Source organism: Oreochromis niloticus, linkage group LG8 (assembly GCF_001858045.2).
Source record: "Oreochromis niloticus isolate F11D_XX linkage group LG8, O_niloticus_UMD_NMBU, whole genome shotgun sequence".
Taxonomy (NCBI): domain Eukaryota; kingdom Metazoa; phylum Chordata; class Actinopteri; order Cichliformes; family Cichlidae; genus Oreochromis; species Oreochromis niloticus.
In genome coordinates, this window is record NC_031973.2 from 14,906,868 (window position 1) to 14,928,764 (window position 21,897).

At 39.0% G+C, this 21,897-nt stretch overlaps 2 protein-coding genes and 1 long non-coding RNA gene across 3 annotated transcripts; 1 reads left to right on the forward strand and 2 right to left on the reverse strand.

Annotated features, from left to right (window-relative positions):
- Positions 1–2,875: 2,875 nt before the first annotated feature.
- Positions 2,876–5,081, reverse strand: LOC112847672 (uncharacterized). Its single transcript, XR_003221376.1, has 2 exons — positions 5,029–5,081; positions 2,876–4,407 (listed from the first exon to the last, which is right to left on the reverse strand). It is a non-coding gene; the product is annotated as an uncharacterized LOC112847672 (long non-coding RNA).
- A 34-nt stretch (positions 5,082–5,115) lies between these two features.
- Positions 5,116–15,663, forward strand: cep55l (centrosomal protein 55 like). Its single transcript, XM_005471250.4, has 12 exons — positions 5,116–5,244; positions 5,786–6,005; positions 6,116–6,223; positions 7,107–7,256; positions 10,886–10,939; positions 11,093–11,237; positions 11,627–11,772; positions 12,089–12,282; positions 12,570–12,693; positions 13,016–13,087; positions 13,410–13,535; positions 13,680–15,663. The coding sequence occupies exons 2-12, from the start codon at positions 5,817–5,819 to the stop codon at positions 13,890–13,892; spliced, it is 1,521 nt and encodes a 506-aa protein (XP_005471307.1). The 5' UTR covers positions 5,116–5,244; positions 5,786–5,816; the 3' UTR covers positions 13,893–15,663.
- Positions 15,664–16,318: 655 nt separating this feature from the next.
- On the reverse strand, positions 16,319–18,945 carry rbp4 (retinol binding protein 4, plasma). Its single transcript, XM_003441859.4, has 6 exons — positions 18,792–18,945; positions 18,410–18,512; positions 18,162–18,298; positions 17,943–18,049; positions 17,135–17,347; positions 16,319–16,882 (listed from the first exon to the last, which is right to left on the reverse strand). The coding sequence occupies exons 2-6, from the start codon at positions 18,509–18,511 to the stop codon at positions 16,845–16,847; spliced, it is 597 nt and encodes a 198-aa protein (XP_003441907.1). The 5' UTR covers position 18,512; positions 18,792–18,945; the 3' UTR covers positions 16,319–16,844.
- Between the last annotated feature and the right edge of the window lie 2,952 nt (positions 18,946–21,897).

Consider the following 21,897-nt stretch of genomic DNA (forward strand, 5'->3'; position numbering starts at 1 on the left):
CTTTACAGAGCCACAAGACTTGGGGACATCCTACCCAGACTACTTAACTTGAATAATGCTCACAGCAAAAACTGTAAAATTTAAGCTCTTCCACCCCTTTGTGTTTTCAGTACAGGAGCAAAATATAGAATAGGAACACATGAGATCATGCAAACTTCTCACTGTTTACTTCCTTCAGGCCAATTTCATTTGTTTCATCTGATCTGATCTAATCAGGATGATTTGGCTCATGCATTATGGCTCTCTGTGGGCACAAAATCTCTTCCACTGAAAGGCTGTGTGTAGAAGTGTACCTCGCTCAGGTCAGAAACCCAGCTCCAGGCGATAGGAGCAAGGCCGGTCAGTGATGTAGAGCAGCAGGAGTTCTGCTGCAAAATGGTAGAAGTGCGTGCACTCTGCTGATGATGCAGACATGGCTCACCAGGGGACTGATCCACGAGCCGAGTTCCTCCCTGGCTGTGATGAGGAAACTTGGGGACAGACAGTTCTGCTAATCAGTCAAGGAACAGATGTTGAAAATGAACCGACATGTTTAACTCCATCCGGAAAGTCCTTTTACAGATTCCCTAATGTGGAGACATGTTTCTTGCCATTCTGTTGTCTTACTGTTGTCTTTAATTAACTGGTTGAGTAAACCTGGAGGGAAGAGTTTTCTGGCTTTGGCATGGCAGATCTGGCTCCAGACCTTTGGAGCTCCATACTGATTGGTACTTTTGCAATTCTCCATCTCTCTGCTTATCTCCAAGGACCAGAACTATAGACACCTCGTTTTGACTGTATCTTGGGATGATGAATGCCATTACTGGTGGAACCATGAGAAGGCCTCATGCTTATCCCAATAAGCTGGGAGATAAAGCAGCCAACTAATTAAAAGATTTAGTTTATAATTGAAAAAAAGACTTATTTAACCAATTTTCCTATAACAATAAATGGTAAGAAACCACTTGAAAACAAACACCATAATTACAGCTATGAATAGTTATCTACTAAAAGTTTCCATCATGCAGAACACAGGATACCCATCAATACTATCAATCAAATAAAGTAGAGAGAACAGAAACAACAGTCTAAAATGTTTCAATCAGGACCAATAGAGTACATCTGACAGCATGGCTCCAGACTGGGACCTACTGCGCTTCCTCAAAGGCTAAGGTAGGAAAAATAGCAGCAAGACCCCAGAGTAGAAAAAAATAGATTCAGACAAATCATAGAAAAGAGGAACAGCAATGGAGGGGTGGGTTACAATGCGGCTTGTACCTTAAAACAGCAACTGCAGGCGGACTAAGGACTAAAGACACCTAAATATCGTCCCCACCCATTAAGCTATATACAAACTGAAAGTGATTTGCAGAAATGTGGCAACTGGAAACCAGATAAAGTGAATGAACTTTAATTCAATTCAGTTTTTTTAATATAGTGCCAAATTACAACAACATATTGTACAGTAAAGACCCTACAATAATAGAGAGAAATCCCCAAAATTAAACAACCCCCTTTAAGCAAGCACTTGGTGACAGCTGAAAGGAAGAACTCCCAGTAGGGAGGATGGCTGCTCCTCCCTCAGTAGCACCAGGCTCAGGGAGGAGCAGCCATCTCCTGTGATCAGCTGAATGTGAGGGAGACAGGATAAAAGACACACTGTGGAAGAGAGCCAACCACGAGTAAAATACCCGCTGGCAACCAGATGTGGTTAGGATCTATGATAAATTTCTGACAAGCAACTGAAGGGATTACCAGTGGGAGTAAAGAATACCTTTAATTGACATATGAACCGGTAGCAAATACGTCAGAGTGTCACCTTTGCAACCAAAGCCCAAAATGTCAGAAATCAACCAGCTGTCAGCTTCAGAGCAATGCACGATGAGCGATTCACTTCCAGTGTGGACAGCTGTAGACAGCACTGACTGTGTGCTGAGGTGGATTTTGTGGCTTGCCTGAATTAACGCAATAATCCATTTCTGAAGACAATTTCTGTTCACTTGTATGAAGTCAAAGTTAACGTTGTGCAACTTTGGTTCAACTTGCATATGAAATCCATGCTGTGTTGAAAATAAACAGTAGACTTCTCATTCCTTCTTGTAAGGAATTTAAAACCAGCTGCCTCTTCACCATTTTTTCCAGATTAAAAACAAAATGTGTTTTTGGTTAGGATGCAAGGTCAAGTGTCCAACAAGGTCTTATCTTAGTAAAATGATTTGACTGTTTTTAGAGTGAAGCCTTAAGGAGGTGTAGAGAATATTGGCTGTTGGCAGTACATCAAATAAAACCATTGCTGTGTATTTACTTGCATGAATACTCTGCGTATTTAAGTTTTCACCTTTGTCCGATCAAATCCATATTGAATTTTGAAGAATTTGCCCTTTACTTCAAATCAATTCAAAGAAAACCTTGAAGGGCTTTTTAGATTTATCTTGTTTGAAAAGATCCGACGCATTTCCACAATAGCCCACTGAAGAAACATTTTGAGCATAAAGAATAAAAAAGATTCGATTCAGGACTGGTTTTTGGTTGGAAGTGCATTACTTGCCCTACTAGCAGAGTTATTTATACGCTTAAAGACCCCTGTGGTTGTAGATAGCGTATGTGGGAGAAAAAAACAAGGCAAAAAGTAAAACTTTAGATCCCAGAACAGAAAGTGCAGAGAAAACGAGCCCAACTTCACTGTAGTGAAACATTTTCTGGAACAGAGGAACACATTTTTTCCTGGCTGACAATAAATTCCCAAATGCGAATTGGCAATCTGGGTGCGTTGCTTTGGAAAAGCAAAGTCCTTTTGGATGACTTAATAATTACATTCGCATGAATAAATCGATTTTTGCTCGCGGTCGGTGTGCACATATCGGCTTGATGCAATATGTGTTAAAGAGTTACAGAGTTTAGAGATAGTGGAAATTTATTGGACACATTTTGCTGGATTCTCACAGAATCTTCTGATCTTACATGAAATGCAGCAAGAATCAGAAAGCATGTGTGCGAAACTGACTGCAAGAATTGGTGCTTGATATGAGTGACAAGGCTGATTATTTCATGTTTACCGACTCCTCATTACGTTTGTTTACTCTGATGAAGGCATGAGCTGAAATATTGAGTGCTGTTTTTCGCTGCTGTTTAAAACAAGGTTATTGAAAAAGAAAAAAATATACACAGTGGGTCATGTGCTCCTGCTGGATAAAATATAATACCAGCGACTAAAACATACTAAGGAGTGACTAATTAAAACAACTTCATAAAACACTGAAAATAGAACCAGTGAAAACATCAAGGTTATGTTGCTGTGTTTACAGGTTTCTGTTGTAGAAGCTAAGAAGTGGCAACCCTCAAGACTGAACCCTGTTTCTATGTAGTATTATTATTCAAACACAGGCTCACTGTAGCTCATGCATAGTATTAACACTCTAAATTTAATCAAAATTAGCCTGAAGGTAAAAATAAAACATACACCAGCTTCAGTTCTCTTTCCCTGTCTTCACATCTGCTGCTTTTAAAAAAACACATTAAGCAATTGTATAAAGTGATTAATGTAGCCTCCATATGTGATACGTACAGTGGCATATTTTTTTCTGTACACAACCACAATGGGTTTGAAATGAGGCAATTAAAATGTGACCAGCTATAATTCAAGGGGTTTGAATATTGGGTTATCTATTTGGAAAGTACAGACACTTTCCCCTGTTTTTTACAATCTCAAAAGATGGTTGAGTGAAAGGCAGTTTCGTGGTCAGGTGTCCGGGGCTTCTTTGCCATTTCCTAAATAAATTAAGGAAACAAAAAGTCTGGAGTTGACTTCCAAGTGCTGAATTTGCATTTAGTAGCTGCTCAGTGGCTCTCTCAGTATGTGGCCCCGCGTGACGTTGAAGGGCATCATTACAGTTAAAAAATAAAAATATAAAATTAACAGTAGCACCACAAAGGCCTTGAAGAGCACAGAAAGACACCTGAAAATACATAATTGCGGAATTATTTTTGTGGTAAGCCTTCACCATATCTAGCCAGTCTAATGCTCGCCATGACTGTTCAAGTCTAAAATCAAGATGGGTTCAGGAGTGTAAAGCTGAGGGCAAAGATGCACAAAGATTAGAAAGCTTGCCCAGTTTGAGACCAAGAATAATTGCACACAAAATTTCTTTAAGCTGCTAAGCATGGTTGTGCAGTGGTGGTTAGCACCATCGCCTCACAGCAAGAGGGTCCAGGATTTGAATCTACTAGTGCATGTTCTGCCTGTGCCTGTATGGATTCCCTCCAGGTACTCCTCCCCAAGTCAGAATACATGCATGTTAGGTTAAATGGTGATTCTAAGTTAGTTCTCTCTGTGTTATCCCTGCAATAGAAAAACCTGCCCAAGGTCAGTTTTCATCCCATGACAGCGGGTGTAGGCTGCAGCCCCCCTGGAACCCTGAATTGGATAACCTGAAAAAGATGGATGGATTCCCTCAAACTACGTCTTGTGAATGAAATTTATCACACATTAACTGATGGTTATTAGGCAAAATAATAATAATAAATTTAAAAATGACTCTTTATTGCAGATGACACACCACAACATTAGTTAAACCCAGTGGAAAGTGTTTTGAAATCCGAAATGCTAAAGCTGGCCTAAAGCTGAAATTCCTCATTGTTAATTAAATCTCATTTATTTTAAATCCATTGAAGTGGAGGTTTTAAAAAAAATTTATTCAGATAACTGTTCATATACAGTATCTGATCCGAATAGATTTCCAATGTCACTTCAGTATCAATCACTGACAAATCATAAGTCTCGGAGCTTTCTATAAAATCGCCTTTAAATATTTCGTGTATTGCAAAGGCAAGAGCCTGTTGTTTCTCACATGCAGGTTCAACTAGCCAAACTAGCTCTAATCTGTCTGTTCGTTTCATAAAGCGCAACAGACAGCCCGGGCTAACAAAAACGAGGAGCCGTTGGCCAAAAAGCTAAATAAATAAATAATTACTCTACTTCCTAATTAGTTAGACTTCTGAGGGTTCTCGTATGTAAATGCACGACATTAAATAAATAGCGTTTCAAATTACCTTTACAGAGATTTTTTTGCCCCCCGTTGAACCGCCCAACATTTCACTATTCGGGATACCCAAGGATACATAAGCATGCGCACCTCGGCGCACGTCACGGGCGTGACGTCAACGCGCGCCAATTCAAACTTCAGGAAACGAAAGTGTCGTTTAAAAACGGTCTCGCAACAAAACAGACAATATTTAGTGGATAACTTCCGTCTCCGTGTTCTCTTTGTAAGTATTAAATATTTAAATATTTTGTTTGGTTGTGTGTGTATGCCTATAACGTTTGTTTTCAACACTACGTGTACGACAGAAAAAATAATATTGCGTTAATTTGTGTTTGCTAGCTACGATTGACATGCGCACGAGAATTGGTAGTGTAATCAGCTGTCATGTTTTTATTTTATTCTTCTCATGTTTAATTAACATGAAAGGATTTTCTTTTATTGGCACTATGCAATGTAAATGTGAGGAATTAAACTTATTCCAATATTGGACTAAATGAAATAGAAAAAGATGTAGGAAATGTCGATGTTCATTGAAAGCACGACGGGTGTGTCGATTTTGACTCAACTCGCCTTTTGTAAAAATTTATTATTAATAGTCAGTTCCACTTCTGTCTCTGTTTTTCATTTCGCTGTGTTCATAGCTGAGGGTGTGTTGTGAGCTGCTCTTCACTTGGAGTGCTTGCACGAAATTCTTTGATTCAAATTAAACTGCATACTTTCTGGTGGATCCAACACCAGCACAGTCACTTTACTTTTCTTCCCAGAGCACTGCACTTAGTAACAACAGAAGCAGCCATGACATCTAAAAGTGCCAAAGAAACCATAGTTGCCAAGTTGGGTTTCAAATCCAGCAGCCCTGGCTCCAAGGCTGAGGCAGAGCTGGAAAAAGTCAAGAAAGAAAATGCTCACCTGAAAAAAAAGATTGATGACCTGGCCAAACGGCACATCAAACCGCCCGATGCGGACAAAAGCAAGCTGCTGGAGGTAAAAGGAGGTCTTGGCTTTCTCAGTAACATTAAGCACCTGTAGCACTTCCTTGTTTTTTTTTTTGTTATATGTGTGTGTGTGTGTGTGTCTAATATTTTTTGTTTCAGAGGATTCTTTCCCTCGAGACCTTGAGAGAGAGGAACAACCAGCAGTTGCTGGTGAAAGAGCAGGAGCTGGAAACTCTGAGACAGCAGCCGTCAGCTAAAGGAGGAGAGGTACACACAACACCTCTCTACAGAAATACACTGTTAAAAATCACATATACAGTCGACTCTTATAGCTCTATCCATCAAGAAGTCCTCTGTGAACGTGGTCAGATAGTTGGACACTTTTCAGCTCAGAATGACAAGATAGACTTGCAGCTGTATCTTTGAGAGTACTCGACTTTTCAAGATATGTTGCATTCGTGGCATTGTATTGGTGGCATATGTATTGCTAGCAGCAGACAACTGTCAGAAAGAGAGAGGGAAAAAAATGTACTAGAATTCCAGTAAGCTGCCACAAAAACAGTTGGGGGGAAATGGCTTCTATCTCATCTTGACAGCAGCTCAGCAAAGTGAAGTTTTGACGACTAACAGAAACGGCATACTAACACATGGTGTTATGAGCTGTTCACTTGACTCATAAGCTATCTGTCTGCAGTGGGTCTTTTTGCGTGGATTAACATTCAAAACAAGTTACTGCTATGCTGTAGACTTTGCTTTTGTCTATTTTTGAAGTTCTGTTGGTGTTTAATTTGGGCTAGCTAGAATAACTAAACATGGAAATGACACACTCTGACAAATAGAATATCAATATTTCATGTAACCCAGATATTAATCACATTTGCCTTGTGGTTGTTAACCTTCATCAAGAAATGCACTTTAAAAAAAAGAAAGAAAGAAAGAAAGAAAGAAAGAAAGAAAGAAAGAAATTGGAGCTGCTGTGTGGACCAGCACACTGTCAGCCAGCTGTGCTATGTCAGTTGTGTGAAGGGGATAATTGCCTGGAAAACACAAACCATCCCTGCTTAAAGAGAATTGTGTTGTTTTGGCTACAGGTTGTTTTGGAGGCTAGTCAAGTTGTTGTTTGCTTTGTGTTGTTTTGTGTGCATTTCAGGTGGTGGCGTCGCTGCAAGCTCAGCTGGAGCAGCGGAGGAAAGAAGCAGAGCAGAGAGACGCGTTGTTCCAGAGTTTGTCACAGGAGACGGAGAATCTGAAAAACAAGCTGGCCACTGTTTCTGCCCGATGTCAGACTCTAGAAACCCAGGTGACGTTAGGTTGATATTATAACCTCTGATTTTATTAGCCAGGGTCAGTGTCTCCTTTTACAAACGACCAGTTGCCTTATTAATCTGTACTCTACTCGTTTTTAAAATCTACTACTATAGTGGTATTCGTTTTATTACACTAAGCGCACGATAAGCGCATACCACTATCCCCTAAGGTAAGTCTTTGCAAAGCTCAGAGAAACTGCAAAAAAAAAAACAACAACAACAACCCAGGAGCAACATCTCAGACTCTACAGCCCTCCGTTAACTTGTTAAATCTTCAAGTTCATGATGATACTTTAGTCTTTTTCTAATTGTATGACTTGCTTGGAAAGGTTGCCAGCAAAAAAACGTCTCTCTAAAAATAACACAGCAGTACGATTTAGTTTTGCAAAGTTAGATCTGAGCAAATAACAAGACTTTGGAGGGACAAGACCAAATGCACAGCGCCACATTTGGTGAAAACCAAACGCAGCATATCAGCACAAACTCCTCGTATCAGCTGTCAAGCATGGTGATGGAGGGGTGATGATTTGGGCTTGTTTTGTAGTCACAGGGTCTGGGCGCTTTGCAGTCATCGAGTTGACCATCTGTCTGACAGTTAAAGCTTGGCCTAAATTGGCTTATACAGAAGAACAAAGTCCCAAATCTGCAACAGAATAGCTGAAAAAGAAAAATCAGTGCGTTGAAATCACATAAAGTCCAGACACAATGATGAAGAGACTGATAAAGTCATGCAGAAAGCAATTACTTCTATCTTTTGCTGCTAAATGTGGTTCTACAAGCTACTCAATCGCAAGTTTTATTCAGTTTTTCCCACACAGTGTTTCTACATTTTGGCTTCTTTTTTGCCAAATAAATACACAGTGTAATATATCACATCTTGTTTTTTATCTGAGGTTTTTTTTAAAATGTAGAACTTGACAAGAACCTGACTTTTTTTTTTAATTGTCTTAATTTGTAAAACCCAACATGCACTTTCTTTATACCATGACTGCATGCATTTATGAGTACGCCTGGGCTAGCACAAATCATTTTATTTGAGTGTGAAGAAAAAGAGAAAAACTTTAGGAAAAAGTTGCACCCTCTTTTTGTCAGAAATCGCCAAGGAACAGAGTTGCTTGAGTAGTTATATCCCTTCCTCTGACAGCAAATTTTCCCCCTGGTCTCGGATTAAATCCTGCAACAGCTTTCTGTCCTCTGCCTCCCATTCTAATATCCTCCTCTGATTTATTTTTTCCCTTCTTCTGTATCTATAGTGCTGATGCAGTAGAGCTGTTTCTTTTGTTTTGTAACAATCTGGTCAAATTAAATTCAGTTTTAGCTGTTGCTTGACTTGTGTTACAAAACTGGAGGCTGACTAAAAGTAAAATATAAGTGTAATATTTGCTCGTGGTAAAGGCATTTGTTTTGATCAGAGGTTGATGCACCTTAGACTTTCATTTTTTTCCCTCACATTTCACTAGAAGCTTTTTCTCTTTTTTTATTTATTTATTTTTCTTCAATAACTACTTCATGAGATGAGGTTTGTTTGAAAATCCAAGTGCAGCTGTTTATTTGTCCATTAGGTGGCACTGTGTGACCTCCAATTATATTCTTCATCATCTAACATTAGCTGCAGCAGATTTACTAATTTGTTCTAATGAAAGTCTCAAATTACACATTGCTTATAATGAAAATATTTTTCCCTTTGTCTTCTTTGCCAGCTATTAGCACCCCTGGCAGTATCACAGCCTTCACAATAGTGTCATGAAGGACAAAATAGCATCTTTGTTCAAATAACACTTTGACTAAAGCATCAAATAATTCATATTCAGCAGTGTGAGAGCCTTCAGTGAATCTGCAGGTGCCACTTCCTTTGTCACTGTAGGCTCTTAAAGGTAGCCCTTTGATGCTTTGAGTGCAGCAGGTCCTGCTGCCCATCAGGATTCCTCTTGGCTTCTGAAGAGGCTTTGGTGGCAAAAATCACAAGTAGGGACTTGAGGAAGACTCAGTCATGTCATACCTCCCTTTGTGGACAAAAGTACCTTTCTGGAGGTGGGGCTGCTGAAGCCCTGCTCATAGTACTACAAACGTAAAAATCAATTCAGCCTGTGTTTTAAATGGAGTTCACCCGCAGTATATTTTATCAAAGTCCTGCTGTTTTAATCATAATCGGTTACACACACACACACAGAAAACATTATTCAGTGATGTACAAAACAGCACTATCACAAAATTTATTTTTTTATCTCCTTGCTTTCCATTGTGGTTCAAATATTACTCAAAATCAAAAGTAGTTTTCTTTTTCTTTTTTTACAAGAAGCCCAGAGATTTCTTATTTCCTTCTTCTTCTTTTCCTTTTTTGTTACTCATGAAGGTCACCAGAAGGGTGTTAATGCTGGTTGAATGTAAATGGTCTTAGACTTGAAACAGTATAAAAACAATCTAACTTGAGTCCAAGGCTGGAAAGCATTACAGTGCAATACTTGAATTACTTGATATGTGGGAGGAGTAGTTGGTACTTGTTGCCTTTGTAGTCTTTTCATGCAGAGCTCTATGGATTTTATTTTTTTTTTTTTAATTCTTATGTCTTAATATCTTCAAGGTTATGTTTTGTTTTTTACAGCAATACTCTCCGCTTCGTTTAGCAGGTTTTACATTGCTAGATATAATCTGACCACGCCACCTATTTCTCTTCTTCTTGAATTTGGAAAAGCTGTTAGTGGGCATAGTTTATAGGCTGCACATTCAAATCCATCACGTTGCTCACAGAGCTTTAGCACAGAGATGATCATTTAGATGCATACTCCAACAGCGCTGTGAAGGTTTTATAGGAGCTGCTGGGATCGGCCATGTAGGTATCAGAGTTAGGGTGACAGAATTAGGAGATGACTCTGTCTCTAGCGATGAATAGAATTTGCACCAGATTTGATATCCTCGTCTCTCACATGGATCTATTAAAACCAGTGCTTGTGCTGATAATTTGCGATAGTGTTTTTCTTTTCGTTCTCATTTAGAAGATGGAAAAACCTAAACCTGCTACACCTTTTGTTGTCTCAACCTTGTATAGCCTGAAGTTTTTAGTGTATGAGTATTTGCCCTTGAAGCTGGATAAACAGAATAACACAAATGCAGCACATACAACTCAGCTGACCTGCAGTACTATAAAACCAGAGGATGCTGTGAGAGTGCATCCTTCTGTTTTTCCTTCCTTTGCACGCTGCAACTCTCCACCAAGTTTCTTTGTCTTCGTTTCTGTGCAATCTCCTGGCAAATGGACAGACAAACAAGCTGCAATCATCACGTGATTTGGTTCTTGTATTGCTGGGGGAATGACAGGGTCTCTTTATTTTCCGAGAGCTTTGGCTGCCTTGAATGAGCCACTTTTTTAAAATTCACCTTTAAGACTCTGCTATGTCCAGAACAATTATAGTAAAAGGAAGGCACAGGTGCAGACAGCAGCTCCACAGCTCGGATGCATATTGCATAGACCTTTTATTATTAGGATTTGCTAATACGAATGAAACCCAATCTTTTCTTAATGAAAGTATTAACATTTTTATGATGGCTAGATCAGATGTAAGTGTTGATGCTAATGCTGCATAAATCCAACTCGAGTGAACCTAAAGACGTTTTCTCTCTCCAGAATGGACAGGCACCTGCTGCAGACCTCGTAATGATACAAGATCAACTGAAAGATGTGAGTCCAGCAAGATGATGTTCACCTATTTGTAACGAATCATCTGTATCCTGCTAACGAATGATGTGCTCATGAATTTGAGCAGCTGAAAAGTTCACATATAGTGTATAGGATTCAGTTTGTCATTGTAGGCTGTGTCTCTCTCCCTACCAGGCTCTGGAGAAGAACCAGCAGTGGCTTGTGTACGACCAGCAGAGAGAGGCCTATGTGCAGTCTGTCCTGGCCCGTATTTTAGAGCTGGAACAGCAGCTGGCTCAGGCAAAGCAGCAACAAACCAAACAAGAGGCCAGTCCAGAGGGTAGGAAGTGTGGGGGGAACTGAATTGGCTTCGCTCACTATTCCCTTATTATTCACAACAATCATACAGTAAATGGAAAATTTTCTTTTGGCCTAACAAGCAGCTTTTTTTGAGACACACATGGCATGGAAAGTGAAGGGGGCAAGCCAGGAAAATGAATGTAGTTTGGAGATTTTTGTTTTTTAAGTTAAATAAAATGCAACAGCAACAGGCTTTGAATTAGAAAAGGATTTAATGGGTGATGATGTCGGAATAAAAATGTGTTCAAATCCAGTAGCGGTCAGGATTGAGCCTTCCATACAGCTTTCACAAAGATAATTCTAACATTTTCACTGCAAATAATGTTTTTATTAGCTTCTTCATTTGCTGACTAACACTACTTGTCTCAGCTCCTGCCAACTTGGCAGATCCAGAAAAGGAATCTCAGCTGAAAAGCCAATATGACCACTTGGTGTCTGGGATGCAGAAAGACCTGGAGAGCCAAAAAGAGCAGGTTACCAGAGCCAGACAGGAGCTCGGTGTCCATCGGGAGCAGGTAAATGCCAAGCAGATTTCATGTAATCACAATTTACTCATTTTGATTAACAACTTTGCCAGATTGCTCCCCTTTCTTTATATATTCTCCATGTTGTGGCTTGTGCTGCTCATGCTGATAATTCTTGCAGTCTCTATCAAACAATGTGCAAATTCACTGAAATTCACATCGATTTAAAAGAAAGCAACTGGGCTAGTTTCACTGAGCATTTCTTGAATTCAGATGTCTTTGTAACTGAGCTATAGCATTCCTTTAAAGAACGAAGTAGGCGAAATGTATAAAATATCCTACAATTTGCCCTGTCTGCACCTGGTAGGCCTTGAAAGCTCAGGCTGAGCTGCACTCTCAGCGGGAGCAGGTCACCAGGGTTCAGGAGGAGATGTTGACACTGCAGAGGAAGTACGACGACAAGTGCTGCGAGCTGTCATCCTTTCTGAGGAAGTACGAAGACAAGTGCAAAGAGCTGGAGGAGGCCAAGATGGATCTGCAGGCAGAGCGACTTAGCAACAGGTAAAGAAAGTCCTAGCACCTAACTAAGGTGGATGTGGCCAAACTCCAGGTTAAATGGGACACTTCCTTTGAATATACAGTTAGCTGATTTATTTATGGATTCCAACTGGCTTTGCAACTTATGCAAAAGAAGTTTACAAGCCCAGGTTCTTGAATACAGAGGGGTGACACTGAAGAGCCCTTAAGAATCCACACATAGTGACTGTTAATGGCTTTAACTGATGTCTAAGTACTACAAATGTGAATATTGCTGATACCTTTATGGAATAAATAAACCATTTATCCAGACATGCAGTCTGTGAGGAGAGAAAGGAGTCGTCTGAGCGTGCAGACAGAATGAGGGTGGAACTGGAGAATATGGATATCAGATTGGAGGAGGAGAAGAGGAGATCTGCTGAGCTTCTATTGCAGGTGAGACTCCCATTCGGGGTCTTGTCTCCTTTAGTCACTATTCAGTAATATTTATTTATTTATCAAAGTCTTTCTTTCAAAACATTTGTAATGCTAAAAAAGTCTGCATTCATAGGGTTGCATATAAAATGGAAAGACCTCATCCATTAGCAATTATATTTAATAAGTAAAGTGCAAAAGCACAATAGATGTACCAGCATATTTAAATAAAACACAGCTCCAGGGTTATCTGAAAAGAAAAGAACTGAATGATAGCATGTGTGTTACTCTTTAATGGTGCTATACAAGTGTGTTTGCCTTGCCTTGATCATGTGCTTCACAGGTAAATATGCTGCAGAAGTCCCTCCTGAGCCAGAAGGAAGAGCAGAGAAGAATCGCAGCACTGGAGCAACAGGTAACACTCTGCGTTTACATTTTACCCAAATTGTTCCTCTTGATAGGAATCTTTGTTTGTAATTGAGTGTTGGATTTATTAAAACAAATATATAATCACTAGGAACTGTGAGAAGTCAAACAAACTGAGAGATCAGTAATTACTGATTGCACAATCTTAATGTTCACCACCCACTTATGAGTGGAAAATCTGTCAGCACGGCCCTTCTGGGTAGTATGTGATGTAGAGTTGTAACAGTTTTGAGCAGTGTTTTTTAAGTGTTGCAATCCAAACTGTTCCCACTTGTGCTCTCTACTTCCCGTTTATTTCTGCCCGTCCTAAGATCCAACTCTCTGCCAAGGACTTTGAGAATGAAAAAATTGATCGTCAGAGCATGCAGCACCAGTTACATAAGGTGCTGAAGGAGCTTCGCAAGGCCCGTGATCAGATTGCAAACCTGGAATCTGCTGTAAGTGTTAGACTTTAATAATGGAGAAGAAATGTGATGGCTCTTGTTGAACACTGGCGTCCAAGACTTCAGTCCCATTTTTGTATCCAATTAAAGCACCAGGGCTTCTGCTAAATGAATGTATTGTCATGTTTTGTGTTTCAGAAGCAGCCAAATGCTCGCTTTTCAGAGCCCAGCTCGTATAATAGCCTCGAGTTTGAGCGTCTCACTATTGAAAACCCTCTTGGCCCTACATCCCCATCTAAAGTCACCAACCTCCTGGACGAGAGTTTCCTGGAGTGCCCAAAGTGTCGGGCGCCTTATCCCACCAGTCGTCACAGGGAGCTGCTGACTCACATCGATTACTGCTTTGCGTAAGCTAACACATCAGTCTAGATGAGTGATTCTCAGTGTGCATGTCTGGACCTCCACTTAGTCAAAGGGGTAAAAACAAACACAAGAATCACTCTACAAGATTTCTGATTCATTCAGGAAATTTGTGTTTTTGAATCTAGGTAAAATAAAACGATGAACAGGCAGTTTTAGACACTGACTCTACAAACATAGCACTGATAACAGAGTATAAGATATTTCTTAAAGTCACTGGAGACCACTTGCATTCGATCCTCTTCTTTTATCGCAAAGTTAGAAATACCGCCTTAATGATCATTTAACATAAATGTATAAAATATTCATTTATGTAAGAAATCATGGGACATATTGTGCATTATTTTCCAAGAATGATGGTCTATGGTGTCCATTGAAAAATGATTTTAAAAAATTTTTTTAAAACAGTGTTTTGGCTTTTTTACTCTGTGGTTTTTTGTTTTGTTTTTTTTTTGTTTGTTTTTTTTGTTTGTTTGTTTGTTTGTTTTTTTTCATTCAATATCCAAACAGGTGCGATACTTGAATGCTTGTGTAGATACGTTTTTTGTTTTGTTTTTTAAATAGAAGGGATTTGAAGGATATTCTTAACATGCAAATCACTCAAACATGTACTCCAGCTCTTCTTGCAAGTAGAAAATCACCAAACATCTCCTCATTTACAGTTTAAAAAAAAAAAAAAAAAAAAAAATTCTTTAATACTCCATCCATATAGTTACATCTGGGGCCTTTCTGTTTAGATTTTGCTGTTTGTTAAACTCTTGGTGAATTCAGTTTTGTTTTGGTGTGTGTGTGTGTGTGTGTGTGTGTGTCTATATCACAGTATTTATTCTTGTGTTTTTGTTTTTAATTGGTGAACTACTGTCTCTTTTCAGTGATTTAGTTTTATTTTGCTTCAGTATGTATCACCAGACAATGTTTTGCATTTGTATTGGCCTTCTTTGTATCGAGGGAATATTGTTAATGTTATTTTGCATAAAAGTTTACAAGCCTGTCTAATATACTCCACTGATGAAACGGCTAAACACACACTTTCTAAACTCCTCTTTTTATTCCCTCCATCATCAGCGGCAGCAGTAGTCGTGTTTCTTTTTGGCTGGCTTTATGTGAAAGTGTTATGACCACCTAATTATCCATGTGTTTTCGGTTATGTCAGTGATGTTTGTGTGATTGCTAAAGCGTTTCTCTGTTTAACATGTAAACAGCTGTGTAAAGTATCCCAAACCATGACCAAGTTTTTCTCCCAAAGCTGATCGCATACTTTTATTTGCCTGAACTGAACCAGAGTTAAGCTCCCAACTGCTGTACATTTTATCTAGTCACATGTGGGTGGTTGTCCCTGTATTCTTTCCTGTTCAAGTGAAGCTCACTTCCATCTCCACCTTGACTTTTCAAGCCTGCGGCCATTTAAAGCTGGAATGAGATTGCATGAGTTAATTCCTTGTGCTAAACTATTTAAGGCAGGGATTACTAAAGGTCCTCCCGGTAGGGGGGGAAGTGGTTAAGGTGTCTATTCTCGCAGCCTTGGCAGTGTGACCAGTTGACATGAGACAAACACTGCTGTGCATCTTATATGTGGTTGTTTTGATTTGGGCTAGCTCTCATAGAAGATCATAGGATCCAACTTTTATCAACAAGTTTGCCTGTGTTTTTTGTTTTAAACCTGATTTATTTTAATCATGTACACCAAAGTAGTTTTGCCATGATCTGTACTGTACTGTACAAAAATGTGCAATAAAGATATAAATCTCCTCCCAGCACATCACCCCTGTTTAGTTTTTCTTTCTTCTTTTTAGTTGTTGATATTTTGGAGTGGTTCATATCAGTCTATACTACAAGATCAGTTGTGTTTTCCAGACAAACTTTAACCTATGCAAATATCAGCTAGCATGTTGCTATTTTGCATGTACAGTGTTCACAAAGCTTATCAGCTAAAGCAGGGCTTCTTGTGTTATTTCATTTTATGGCAACCTCACTAGCAGAAGCATAAAGAAGTTCACACCCCATCCTTACTAATTTAGCAATTAGTACCCATTTAAAAAAAAAAAAAAAAAAAAAAAAAGCAAGATCATCAATTTCTTGTTTTCCACAAAAATCCTATTAATTAAACTGATGTTCACCTCTGATCAGAATGCACAGTATGTGTTAATTATAAATATATTTTTCCATGCTAGTTGCTTAACAAACATGTAAGAAGCCACTGCTAGAAGCTTAATTTGTACCCTTGTGTTTTTTCCCTTTTGCTTTGTTTTGTTGTAGCGCAATTATAAAAGATTTAAAAATGCAAAAAATTCTACTTGGCTGTACTTTTGATGTGTTTTGTCTGACTGAATCCAAAAGCAACGACATTAATTCATTATTTGCGATCCAGGAACGTAGATAAATATTTAAAGGGCTATAAAGAATGAAGTGAGCCACAATGGTATGAATGTTTTATTTCAAAAACTGGATCAAGAAGCACACATCATATGAAGAAGAAACAACTGCTCTTTTATGACCCTATAAATATATAGCACATGAGCTAATGTGTATCTGTGTATGTATAGTTAAAAAACAATATCTCCTCGAGGACTACAAGATACTGTGTGTTCATTAAGAACACTGAACCAGTGTTTTCTTTATAATAGACATGGTGGTTCTTACCCAGAGCTGCAGTACTGCTAAAAATTCAGGTTAACAGATAATTGTTTGTCACATTGAGAGAGGGTTGATTACATAATCAGTCATTCTGATTGTTTTTCTTTAAATGGTACTCATGAGGGAATATAGGAAGGGAACAATACCAACCATCTTTCCTTTTATTTTGAGATCGCAGCTATATAAATGTGACTGTTCATAGTTCAGTTTTGGTTCATTTTTAAAGAAGAATGTTCTGCTTTTTTATAATAGAGATGGAGACAGAAGAGGTGACTAAGCAGTGGGATTCAATCCAAGATCAGCAAAGTGTCACTGTGGGTCAAGAGATGTCCCACTCTCACAGAAGCCTGCAACACAAGGGAGAGAAGTACCACTGTTAACTATACGGTAGCTTTAATGTCTTTATCTCATGCATGCATTAGTACTGAGCGTTTTATTATCCTATATTTTTGAAAATATTGGCAATATAGGCTGGGCAGAGACTGACCACAAGCATTTTCAGCTTTTAATTTAGTCAATTATTCACTTGGTCTTTTACCCTATTGAATGACGGACTGATAAAAGCCACAGATCAAAGAATCAAAGCATAGTCAACCCACCGGTGTGTGCAACACGTCTGTATTTGCCCAACAGACAGAGGTCTGTCTTCTTCTGGAGGACAACTAGCTGGTCTTCTGGCCTCAGGCCAGTTGGGTGACGAGAGAATATGAAGGAGTACCCATCTAGACAAGTGCCATCAGCGTCCACTAGTCTGCAGGAGTAGTGGACCGCATAGTTGTCATAGTCAGTGTCAATAACCCAGTGGTCATCATCTAAGAGCATGGAGAGTGTGGAGGAGACGGAACAGGAGAGGTTACTTTTGCAAAACCATTCATTTACAAATTTTCAACTAACATACTGAGAAAAACACAAAAAACAACAAAGAAAGTATGAAGCCAAAATAACAGGAAAATATATGTATATGTATATATATGTGTGTGTGTGTGTGTGTGTATATTTTTTCACTTTATTTTAAAAATTAAAGTAAAAAATTTTAATAATATTGCTGTTTGATCCAGTGGTGGATACTGATATTTTAGTGATTGCATCCCATGTCTAAAATTATTACTTAACCTCCTTTTTCTTTAATAACACAGTAAATACATAGTCATAGCCTGACATTAAAATTGAACTCAACAAAAAACTATTCATTTTCCAGTGTCCAGGGTCACGAATTAAGTGCAGCAGTTGATCATTATGTTATATTATCAGTTGGCCTAAGGTCAAACCCCCCCCCCGGTGGTGACTATCAAGTAACAATTACAGTGTCTGGTCGTTCATTGTTGAAAGGATTTCTTTTTAAAGTCTGAACAAAGGCAAATTTGATTCAACATGAAAGTTAAAGGTGCTTTTCACTTCATAACTTACTTCCTGTCTGCAAGTAGGATGCAGCTCCCCAGTACTTCATCTTAAACTTTGCAGGGTCAGCAGTCTCCTCGAATGTGGCAAACATGTGGGCACACATCTCCCAGTTGCTAGAGGTCAAGCAGAGAGAATAAGTCATTACAAAAAATGTGAGACAAAAAAAAATCTCATATTGCAAATTGCACACGTTCAAAGCAAAAGCCTCCACAGAACAGAGCCTACTTGAGGATGATGACTCTGCCCTGGGCGGTGGCAGTCATTTTGCCATCTTCTTCAATATTTATCTGGGCCACGATGTTGTCAAGCAAGAACAAGCCTTCTGGATCCTTCTTCCCTACAGCATACCATGTCCCTGCGTACTACGGGTAGAAGAACACATTAAAGAAAAATCACAGTGGAATAGTACTACTCAGAAATTATGCAAAACATTTTTTTAAAAATAACAACATAGTTAATATTTTTCAACTCACCCTAGTTTTGTCAAAATTCTGCATGACGTTGATGTTGGCTACCTGGCAGTCCTGTGCCCAGGACAGTGCCAGGAGAGAGAGGGCTACGACGTACCGAAGCATTCTACCTCCGAGGAAAGAAGAAGAGAAAGAAGGCACAGACCACAGACAGTTAGAGAAAAAAGGAGGCATAATGGAGAACAACAATAGAAATACAGACATGCACACTGCACTGCAAGTCCTCAAGACGAGCAGAATGTAATGAAACTCCAAAAAGTACTTCCACAGGGCTACAATAGTGTTTAAAAAATAAAAGCAATACCAGAAAAATTAGATATCTTTAAATATTTGACTGAAAATGTAAAAGCAAAAAAACCCCAGAACAATCCATATGAGTGTGTACCTTGATACCACAAAGACTCCAAAGAAATCCTCTGATTTTCAGTCTGGACTGGCCTTAAATACAGCCGGCCAGTATTACACAATAACTTCTGGAGACCAAGAGCGCCCCTGCCTTCCCCACAGCGAGTTTGCCTTCCATTGGACAAACATTTACATAACTGCAGACCCCACTCCTATTGATTTGTGTGTTCTGCACATTTGGTGGACCACCCCTCCCAATCTCCACCACAATATCTGTTTTTTCACTTATTGCTAAATGATTCCTATTTTTATCAATGCAATGACTGCTAGAACCAGGAAGATCGGATCTACATGTATATGTACACATGTTGCACACGCTGAGAAAACAGTTTGTCACCAGACCTGAATAGTTTTTCAAAGAACTAACAGCTCGTGTTTTCTCAGACTTGACTTTAATGAGTGAAATTCTTTTTGTGTGGATAGATCCATGTTGTTTGTTTGAAGAAAAATCACTAAATTCTTTTTTTGTGGCTCTTTCTGTATTTGCCAAAGAAATCATAAAGCACGCTTTGACCAACATCTGTGTTATTGCATCAGTTGTTTTTGTCTTCCAGCTCCGTGTTTGTATAACTGGAGCTCAGAGTCCACACTCGGCAGAAAATAATCAATGTGAAAGAAAGGTGATTACGTCTTTTCTAAAAGCAAAGTCTGGAGTTTCAAACGGAGGTCAATAATGATAGGAACTGTTAGCACAACATACATGGAAGCTGATCTTTATGTATTTTAACCTTTGGGATTAATCCATGTCAATGAAATCCAGAGCGCTTAATGCTGTCGATCATAGCTGAACACAAAAGAAGTTTATCGATCGGTTCTTGTGCTGAAGAAAGTGGATCGTGCACAATCGCCATCAGGCATGAACAATATTGTGTTTCCCAAATGTTTCCCGCTTGCATTATTCTGTTTTTTTGAGGGGTTTGCACAGTTAAAATACACTTTGGCATAAAAAAGAAATACCTACTCTACCCTCCAAGACAGGTCTGTTTTTCGTCTGCTGGGGCTTTTTCTTTTAAATACATTGAAGCTGTTGTTTTTCACTAAGATCGTAAAACCAGTCTTCTGAGAGCTCGGCTGAATAAAGAGGAGCAAAAGTGAAGCCAAACATCTGCAGATTACATAACCAAAGAGCTGGCCAGCTGAAAAACAGGGCAATCACTCTTGAGTAGAAATAATAGCTCCTGGAATTTGGCCAGAGGTGCTGTAACATTTCACAATTGTGAACGCTGGCCAAGAACCTATATACACTGCACTGCCAGATTTGTCTGTGCGTTAAACATTTATTGTGTGCTGGTAAATAGGAATGTAGTGCTTAAAGTAAGAGCGAGTTTCTTTTTTCTTATGGAAAAATAAGTTAGTAAAAATCCCTGTATAAAGTTGGAACTTGAGTAAAACACCTCATGGCTACATCCACAGTCCCCATCTGAACTTTGGAGCTTTGAAGAGGGCAAAAGCACTGAACACGCTCCGATTGAATTTGGGTAAAGTGAGTAGTATGTCCCCTTGTAACATAATCCAATCAAATTCCACCCCTACCTGTGCCCTTAAGGGCCAAAATGTTGGACTGACATTGTCAAGAAGATGTATTGGATATACATTGTACAGATTTGATCATGATTACAGGATTAGGAGTGCAATTTGTGAATCTCATCTCATCTCATCTTATCTCATCTTATCCAAATAGGTCACAAGGATCCATTAAGTGCAGGGTTTTTTAATCATTAATCGACCTATTTAACAAAATACTTTCAACTTTCTTATGTTCCAATTACTGGCATTCATAATTATTTTATTGTCTTTTTTTATTGTTGTCTTTTCTGTTATTATTCTGTTCCTCTACATAGTAAGTATATAAAGGATACTGAGCACAGAGACTGAAGAAGTCACTTGGATGAGTGACGAAACATTTCTCCCACTGAAAACACTACGTCCAGATGCACAGAATCAACCTTTTGGGATATATAAAGGATAGTGCACATGGGGGTTGGGGGGAGAGGACACATTGTGTAACTAAGGTAAAACAAGTTCACATCTGTGAAGCTTAAGGTCCAAAAACACAATGATGTCAAACAGCGAATGAATAATTATCGACACAAATCGGCTGTCTGCATTATTTATAAAATCATTCTGATTTTGCTGCAAATTCTGTTCATGATTTATTTGTTATTGTTAATGTTACCATATGTGCACATTAACAAAAGTTAATAGTTAATGTTACATTAAGAATATCATCTATGTGTGACATCATTAGGGTCTTTAGAAGTGGTAGTAAAAACACTCCCTGATCACGATATGCAGTTATGGTATCCAAAATTTATTAACATCAAGAATGTAATGTTAACCATGCCCCAGATTATATAGAGATAGCACATAGACACATGCAAACACACAGGTCAATAGTCTGAGGAGTGAAAATGTGTCTGTAAAAACAATATGACCTGGACTTTGGGCACAATTTGGATGAAGACCCTTTATATGATCCTTGTATGTAAGTTTGATTAAATTCGAACTAATACTGTTTCGTACTCTTGGCACACAATGGATTCCACAAGCTCATGGGTCCTTTGGCTAGATGAGCTAACAATAAAATAAAAGCTGTGACACATGCAGGACTCCTGAAGATACCTGGTGTTAATCAAAACTGATTTAACTTTGAAAGTGTGACTTCATGTGTGACAGCTGAGCTGCCTGGTGTGTGTATAATTTACCATGACTGATCCTTTTCTACATATAGGTTTATATTTAATAGAGGGCAAAATGGTAGCGCTATGGTTAGCACCAATGGATGAAGAACATTGAGAAGATCCTGGATTTGAATCCATTGAGCTGCCAGGTGGGTTTTCTGTGTGGCATTTGCGTGTTCCTGTACCTGTGTGGGTTCTCTCCAGGTTCTCCCGCTTCCTCCCACAGTCCAAAACATGCTGTTGGGTTAATTGGTGATTATAAATTAGCTGGAGGTGTGAATGCTTTTCTGTCTCTCTGTGTTAGATGGGCAACTTGTCAAAGGGGTACACCACCTCTAACCCTATGACATCTGGGATAGGCTCCAGCCAAAATGCAAACCTGAACTGAATAAAAAGATGGATGGC

Excerpts from the sequence above, each read along its gene's own strand:
- cep55l (XM_005471250.4), top strand. The coding sequence starts at position 5,817 with ATGACATCTAAAAGTGCCAAAGAAACCATAGTTGCCAAGTTGGGTTTC. Across the intron at positions 6,006-6,115 it reads ACAAAAGCAAGCTGCTGGAG|AGGATTCTTTCCCTCGAGAC; the intron begins GTAAAAGGAGGT and ends TTTTTGTTTCAG. Across the intron at positions 12,694-13,015 it reads CTGCTGAGCTTCTATTGCAG|GTAAATATGCTGCAGAAGTC; the intron begins GTGAGACTCCCA and ends TGTGCTTCACAG.
- rbp4 (XM_003441859.4), bottom strand. The coding sequence starts at position 18,511 with ATGCTTCGGTACGTCGTAGCCCTCTCTCTCCTGGCACTGTCCTGGGCA. Across the intron at positions 18,050-18,161 it reads GGCAGAGTCATCATCCTCAA|CAACTGGGAGATGTGTGCCC; the intron begins GTAGGCTCTGTT and ends CTTGACCTCTAG. Across the intron at positions 17,348-17,942 it reads ATCCTACTTGCAGACAGGAA|ATGATGACCACTGGGTTATT; the intron begins GTAAGTTATGAA and ends CCATGCTCTTAG.